General features: G+C 46.4%; 2 protein-coding genes across 2 annotated transcripts; both read left to right on the plus strand.

The window, feature by feature from the left end:
• The first annotated feature begins 153 nt into the window (after positions 1-153).
• Positions 154-586, plus strand: LOC141161022 (histone H3). Its single transcript, XM_073645814.1, has one exon. It carries the CDS (start codon positions 160-162, stop codon positions 568-570), a length of 411 nt encoding a protein of 136 aa, XP_073501915.1. The 5' UTR covers positions 154-159; the 3' UTR covers positions 571-586.
• Positions 587-2,457: 1,871 nt separating this feature from the next.
• Positions 2,458-2,962, plus strand: LOC141161360 (histone H4-like). The gene is made up of 2 exons (XM_073646167.1): positions 2,458-2,535; positions 2,648-2,962. Exons 1-2 carry the CDS (start codon positions 2,458-2,460, stop codon positions 2,960-2,962), a joined length of 393 nt encoding a protein of 130 aa, XP_073502268.1.
• Positions 2,963-7,272: the final 4,310 nt, after the last annotated feature.

Below are 7,272 nucleotides of genomic sequence, written 5' to 3' on the forward strand. Positions count from 1 at the left end.
GTCGCGGATATCACACCTGTTTTGGCGGCTCATGTTAATTTTTATTACCAATGCAGTGCAGGGGGCGTGTTCACATGACGCGGTAACAGGAGCAGAGGAGTATAAATATCCCGCTCTCTCCGCTCCTCTCATCACTTCTGTTCTCCTCTATACAGAGCTATGGCCAGAACTAAGCAGACCGCTCGTAAATCCACCGGAGGGAAAGCTCCCCGCAAGCAGCTGGCCACTAAGGCCGCCAGGAAAAGCGCTCCCGCCACTGGCGGAGTGAAGAAGCCTCACCGCTACCGGCCAGGGACAGTCGCTCTCCGTGAGATCCGCCGTTACCAGAAGTCCACCGAGCTGCTGATCCGTAAGCTTCCCTTCCAGCGCCTGGTGAGAGAAATCGCCCAGGACTTCAAGACCGATCTCCGCTTCCAGAGCTCGGCCGTCATGGCGCTGCAGGAGGCCAGCGAGGCTTATCTGGTGGGGCTGTTCGAGGACACAAATCTGTGCGCGATCCACGCTAAGAGGGTCACCATCATGCCCAAAGACATCCAGCTGGCCCGCCGGATCCGTGGGGAGAGAGCTTAGATCCGTCCTACACGTCTGACTATAACAAAGGCTCTTTTCAGGGCCACCAAATCCTCCATAATAAGGAGCTGATCCCTCACATCTGCTTCATATTCTGCTGAGTGTTCACTTGTGCTCAGTAACATCAGGGGCGCTCAGTTCTCTTCTCAGTCTGCAGTTGGTATCTGGGGGGATTATTCCCTCCAATGCAGTTATAAGGGTGTGTAGAAATGATTGATTACTACACGAAGTACATTCTACTCATTCAACCACTTAATATTCGTATCCCCACTAGTTTTCGCACCGATCCTGCCGCACATCCAATAATATCAGCTTTATTTAATGTATTAGGAGTCTGGACTGTGTTTTGAAGGGATAAATGCGCAGATTTCTTGGTGTATATGATGCGATCATTATAGGACGTCCATTATCCAGCGCTATCTCCTGTGAACACTCGCTGACTCCTATCAGCCGCACGGGTCTGATCCTGAAAACGCATCAGGATTAAGAGACTAATATCCTCTGCAGCTCTGTAGTAGGTTTATCTAGATAATATTAACCTACATTTTATAAAATCCCCACCTCCTTCTTTCAAAGTTCTCTGTAAACTGCAGTATCTCGTTTCTTTATATTCCCGGCACTCGGAATATTGCTGGTGTGATGGAGTCACCATTGTTAGAATCAGTTCTGCACTTTGTGTTATAGAAAGCGGATACTGTTCCCTCGATCCTGGAAATGATAGAAATTCCTGTATGGAACCAAGAGACCATTGATCGCTCAACACAAGCAAATTTCCTGATATCCGACAGTCCTGAAACTACGTGATACAGCAGGACAAAGAACAGAAAAAGCCATCAGCCCCTGAGCGGGGACTTCCTATTCGGTAACTATTAACATTAGCTCCTCCCCTTCCTCTGCTGATTGGCTGAACACAGGACGTTAGGGAGTTTGAATTTCCCGCTCCTTGTAGTTTCCGCAGCTTCTACATGTAATTGTGTTACTACTTCTGCTGTGAAGAGAAGTGTCCGGTCTATAGATAAACTCCACTGAGCACATTCATGTAATCACCTTCCAGATCACAGTGTATTCTCCATTGGATATGGGACCACTGGAATGAGAATCAATCAGCTGCTCAGTGATTTTGTTATTTATACGGTTCCTTTTTTATTTGCTCAATCTGAGCTGTTGTCATTATCTTCTACAGGAAGATAACAAATGTTCTCTAAGTGCAAATCCTCAAATGAAGAAACAAGTGATATCTGAGTTTTATGATCTCTGTCAATTACAATACAAGTGTTATTAGGAGAAAGTAAATATTGTCATTTCTGATGAGCGGAAAATCCCAGTGGTGGCAAAATATTAAGTATCTGAGCAGTGCTGCTGACCGCGGCTTCCTCCCTGCACTGTCCTTAGAAGAGGCAATAATCCTGGCTGCCACAATCCTCCTCTGATCGTGTCCAGGCATGGTCACATGCTGCTGCTCCTGGCAAATCACCGCACCCCAAGAGCAATTCTATCAGAAGTGACAAGCCCGTTTTGGAAACGTCACAGAGCTCAGTCAGGATCCTATAGATTAGTCACCGGGAGCAGCCAGAATGTCACATGTATTAATACATGTAGATTGTACAGAATGAAGCCATGGCAAGGGATGATGAGGGGAGTAGTAAGATGCGGAAATGACCATGGAGATGTGAATAGCATGTTAGGAATATGCTGGTATGATGGAAGTGGGGGTTAATCACTGTCAGTGCCGCTATCTGTATATTCAGCAGTGATCTGATGCTTCTACTCAGCTTCATCTCACTTGCAGGAGGTTGGTGTCGTGTCTGCCCTTTTATTTATGGACTGTATCTGACACATTTCTCATCACAGGGAAAAATATATATTAGACGCTGCGGAAACTGCACAATGAGCGGGAAATTCAAACTCCCCAACAGTTCAGTGTTCAGCCAATCAGCAGAGGAAGGAGGAGCTAATGTAGATTCTGTAAGACCCGCCCTGGAAACGCGGCATCTCTGCAGTCCTCTCTCTGGTCCACTTATACGCTATATAAAAGAAGAGTCGGTGCGGTTTAGTCATTTTTCTACTGACTATTTAGAGGCTGTCTGGTCGCGGTAAAGGAGGGAAAGGTCTCGGGAAGGGCGGTGCCAAGCGGCACAGGAAGGTGCTCCGTGATAACATCCAGGGCATCACCAAGCCTGCCATCCGCCGTGTCGCTCGCAGAGGAGGCGTCAAGCGCATCTCCGGCCTCATCTATGAAGAGACTCGCGGTGTCCTGAAAGTCTTCCTGGAGAACGTGATCCGTGACGCCGTCACCTACACCGAGCACGCCAAGAGGAAGACCGTCACCGCTATGGACGTGGTGTACGCGCTCAAGCGCCAGGGCCGCACTCTCTACGGCTTCGGAGGTTAATTGTATTCTCTGCTCCATCCTGACAACCCAAAGGCTCTTTTCAGAGCCACCACATCTTCTAAGTGAGAGGCTACAATCTCCTGTTGCTGTGCCGGGAGCTGATCTCTGCTGTGCACTGGTGATCTCTGTATTCTGACTGGTAGATCGCTCAGGTGTCCGGTTCTCATCAGTGTAAGTTTTGTGCTTCCCATATTGGGGAGAACGGCGGACAGTAATTCTAACACTAGTGAGATAACACTGATCCGCGGTTACTACAGACCATTGGATCCAGGTCCTGCAGTGAGAAGAATGTGACTCTACTACATATTTCCACATCAGATTATTATTATAGCGCCATTTATTCCATGGCACTTTACATGTGAAGAAGGGGTATACATACAAGAGCAATTACAATAATCTTGAACACCATGTGATGGCGACTGGTACATGAGGAGCGAGGTCCCTGCCTGCGATGGCTCAGTCTACAAGTGATGGGTGAGGGTAGAGCTGGTCGTGCAGCATTATTTGTGGAGTGGTGGTTACTGCAGGTTGTAGGCTTGTCGGAAGAGGTGGGTCTTCAGGCTCTTTTTGAAGGTTTCCACGGTGGACGAGAGCCTGATGTGTTGGGGTAGAGAGTTCCAGAGTAGGGGAGACGCACGGGAGAAATCTTGTATGTGATTGTGGGAAGGGGCGATAAGAGGGGAGTAGAGAAGGAGATCTTGTGAGGATCGGAGGTTGCGTGCGGGTATGTTGCGGGAGAGTAGGCAAGATATATGTGGAGGAGACAGGTTGTGAATGGCTTTGTATGTCATGGTTAGGGATTTTAACTGGAGTCTCTGTTCAATGGGGAGCCAGTGAAGAGATTGACAGAGAGGAGAGGCTGGGGGAAAAGTGGATTAGTCAATGGGCAGCCATTGACGTTGATAGGTCAGTTGGGGGGGTTGAATGAGATGGCGGAAAGATGATGAATTCTGTTTTGTCCATGTTAAGTTTTAGAAATCTAGCAGAGAAGAAGGATGAAATAGCAGACAGACATTGTGGGATTTTGGTTAGTAAGGAGGTGATATCAGGTCCAGAGAGGCAGATCTGTGTGTCGTCAGCATAGAGGTGATAATGAAAGCCATGAGACTCTATGAGCTGTCCCAGGCCTAAGGTGTAGATGGAGATGAGCAGGGGTCCTAGAACTGAACCTTGGGGGACACCGACAGATAGGGGGTGAGATGAGGAGGTGGTCTGTGAGTGAGAGACACTGAATGTCCTGTCTGTTAGATATGAGGAGATCCAGGATAGGGCCCAGTTTGTGATGCCGAGAGATGAGAGTTTTTAGTAAGAGGGAATGGTCCACTGTGTCGAAGGCAGATGACAGGTCTAAAAGGAGGACAGAATAGTGTCGCTTATATTTGGCGGTTAGTAGGTCGTTGGTAACTTTGGTCAGTGCAGTTTCAGTAGAATGGTGCGGTCGGAAACCAGATTGTAGGTGGTCGAAGAGGGAGCAGGAGGAGAGGTGGGAGGACAGCTCAGAATGGACGTGTTGTTCCAGTAGTTTTGAGGCATAGGGGAGAAGTGATATGGGGCGATAGCTAGACAGAGAGGATGGGTCAAGGGAGGGCTTTTTGAGGATGGGTGTGATTGAGGCAGCGATTATTCCTCGTTTACATCACATACAGGAGTCTGTAGAGTTTCGGGATTAGGGGAGCAGATCTTTTTCTTCAGTACATTGCATCACAATCACTATTGTGGAGGACTATATACTGATCGGGGATTTATCCTACAAGAGACATTTCTAGAAAGATCAATTCTACTTTCCCATGCAGATCTCATTATGTCTCCCCGATCATCTCCTCAGCAGTTTTCCAGTAATCCATTTACAGATCAATTCTACAGCTAAAGGCAGGAGGTTTGTGACAGGACACGTACGATTGTGGATTGCAGATTGCTGAGAGTTCATTGCTCAGAACATTACACTCTGCTGTCAGGAGCCTATAGGTCAGGCATGCAGTATAGGTCAGGCATGCAGTATAGGTCAGGCATGCAGTATAGGTCAGGCATGCAGTATAGGTCAGGCATGCAGTATAGGTCAGGCATGCAGTATAGGTCGGGCATGCAGTATAGGTCGGGCATGCAGTATAGGTCGGGCATGCAGTATAGGTCAGGCATGCAGTATAGGTCAGGCATGCAGTTAGATCCTCAGTCATCACATCCTCCTCAGGAGATTCTTTCCTGCTCAGGTACTGATCGCTCTTCTGCTCTTTCTCTTGTCCTCTCCCTCTTTATCCACTGACACTGAACATGGGCCCCGTCTCCTCCCAACAGAGAGAAGCTCCGCACTCCAGTTGTGCTTCCCTGCCCGGATAATGTCTGTCGTACAGAAAGCGGATTGTACGATGTGGAGACGATCTGGAGCTGCTGAGACCCCAGAAGGGTAACACAGGCGATGGCCTCCGCTGACTGCCACCTCCCTGACCTGTAATATAAGTACACCCCACTATTGTGCAAAAGGTGAACTGCTGAGAGAAGACACAAAATGCAGCGTCTACACACAGAGCACAGCTGTATATAGTGCACAGACTGCACAACAATTATATACAGCAGTGTGTATAGTATATAGAGCTGCCTGTACAGTATATAGAGCTGCCTGTATAGTATATAGAGCAGTGTGTACAGTATATAGAGCTGCCTGTACAGTATATAGAGCAGCGTGTGCAGTATATAGAGCAGCCTGTACAGTATATAGAGCTGTGTGTACAGTATATAGAGCAGCCTGTACAGTATATAGAGCAGTGTGTACAGTATATAGAGCTGCCTGTACAGTATATAGAGCAGCCTGTACAGTATATAGAGCAGTGTGTACAGTATATAGAGCTGCCTGTACAGTATATAGAGCAGCGTGTGCAGTATATAGAGCAGTGTGTACAGTATATAGAGCAGCCTGTACAGTATATAGAGCAGTGTGTACAGTATATAGAGCTGCCTGTACAGTATATAGAGCTGCCTGTGCAGTATATAGAGCAGCCTGTACAGTTTATAGAGCAGCCTGTACAGTTTATAGAGCAGCCTGTACAGTATATAGAGCAGTGTGTACAGTATATAGAGCAGCCTGTACAGTATATAGAGCAGTGTGTACAGTATATAGAGCTGCCTGTACAGTATATAGAGCAGCCTGTACAGTATATAGAGCAGCGTGTGCAGTATATAGAGCAGTGTGTACAGTGTATAGAGCTGCCTGTACAGTATATAGAGCTGCCTGTACAGTATATAGAGCAGCATGTGCAGTATATATAGCAGCCTGTACAGTATATAGAGCAGCCTGTACAGTTTATAGAGCAGCCTGTACAGTATATAGAGCAGTGTGTACAGTATATAGAGCAGTGTGTACAGTATATAGAGCAGCCTGTACAGTATATAGAGCAGTGTGTACAGTATATAGAGCAGTGTGTACAGTATATAGAGCAGCCTGTACAGTATATAGAGCAGCCTGTACAGTATATAGAGCAGCGTGTGCAGTATATAGAGCAGTGTGTACAGTATATAGAGCAGCCTGTACAGTATATAGAGCAGCGTGTGCAGTATATAGAGCAGTGTGTACAGTATATAGAGCAGTGTGTACAGTATATAGAGCTGCCTGTATAGTATATAGAGCAGCCTGTACAGTATATAGAGCAGCCTGTACAGTATATAGAGCAGCGTGTACAGTATATAGAGCAGCCTGTACAGTATATAGAGCAGCGTGTGCAGTATATAGAGCAGTGTGTACAGTATATAGAGCAGCCTGTACAGTATATAGAGCAGTGTGTATAGTATATAGAGCAGCCTGTACAGTATATAGAGCTGCGTGTATAGTATATAGAGTAGTGTGTATAGTATATAGAACAGTGTGTACAGTATATAGAGCTGTGTGTTCAGTATATAGAGCTGCCTGTACAGTATATAGAGCTGTGTGTATAGTATATAGAGTAGTGTGTACAGTATATAGAGCAGCCTGTACAATATATAGAGCAGTGTGTACAGTATATAGAGCAGTATATACAGTGTATAGAGCAGTATATACAGTATATAGAGCAGCCTGTACAGTATATAGAGCAGTGTGTACAGTATACAGAGCAGTGTGTACAGTATATAGAGCAGCCTGTACAGTATATAGAGCAGTGTGTATAGTATATAGAGCAGCCTGTACAGTATATAGAGCTGCGTGTACAGTATATAGAGCTGCCTGTACAGTATATAGAGCTGCGTGTACAGTATATAGAGCTGCCTGTACAGTATATAGAGCAGGGTGTACAGTATATAGAGCAGCCTGTACAGTATATAGAGCAGTGTGTATAGTATATAGA

The sequence above is a fragment of the Phyllobates terribilis genome, unplaced genomic scaffold (genome assembly GCF_046119375.1).
Source record: "Phyllobates terribilis strain yellow unplaced genomic scaffold, ASM4611937v1 Scaffold_9__5_contigs__length_417890890, whole genome shotgun sequence".
NCBI lineage: Eukaryota > Metazoa > Chordata > Amphibia > Anura > Dendrobatidae > Phyllobates > Phyllobates terribilis.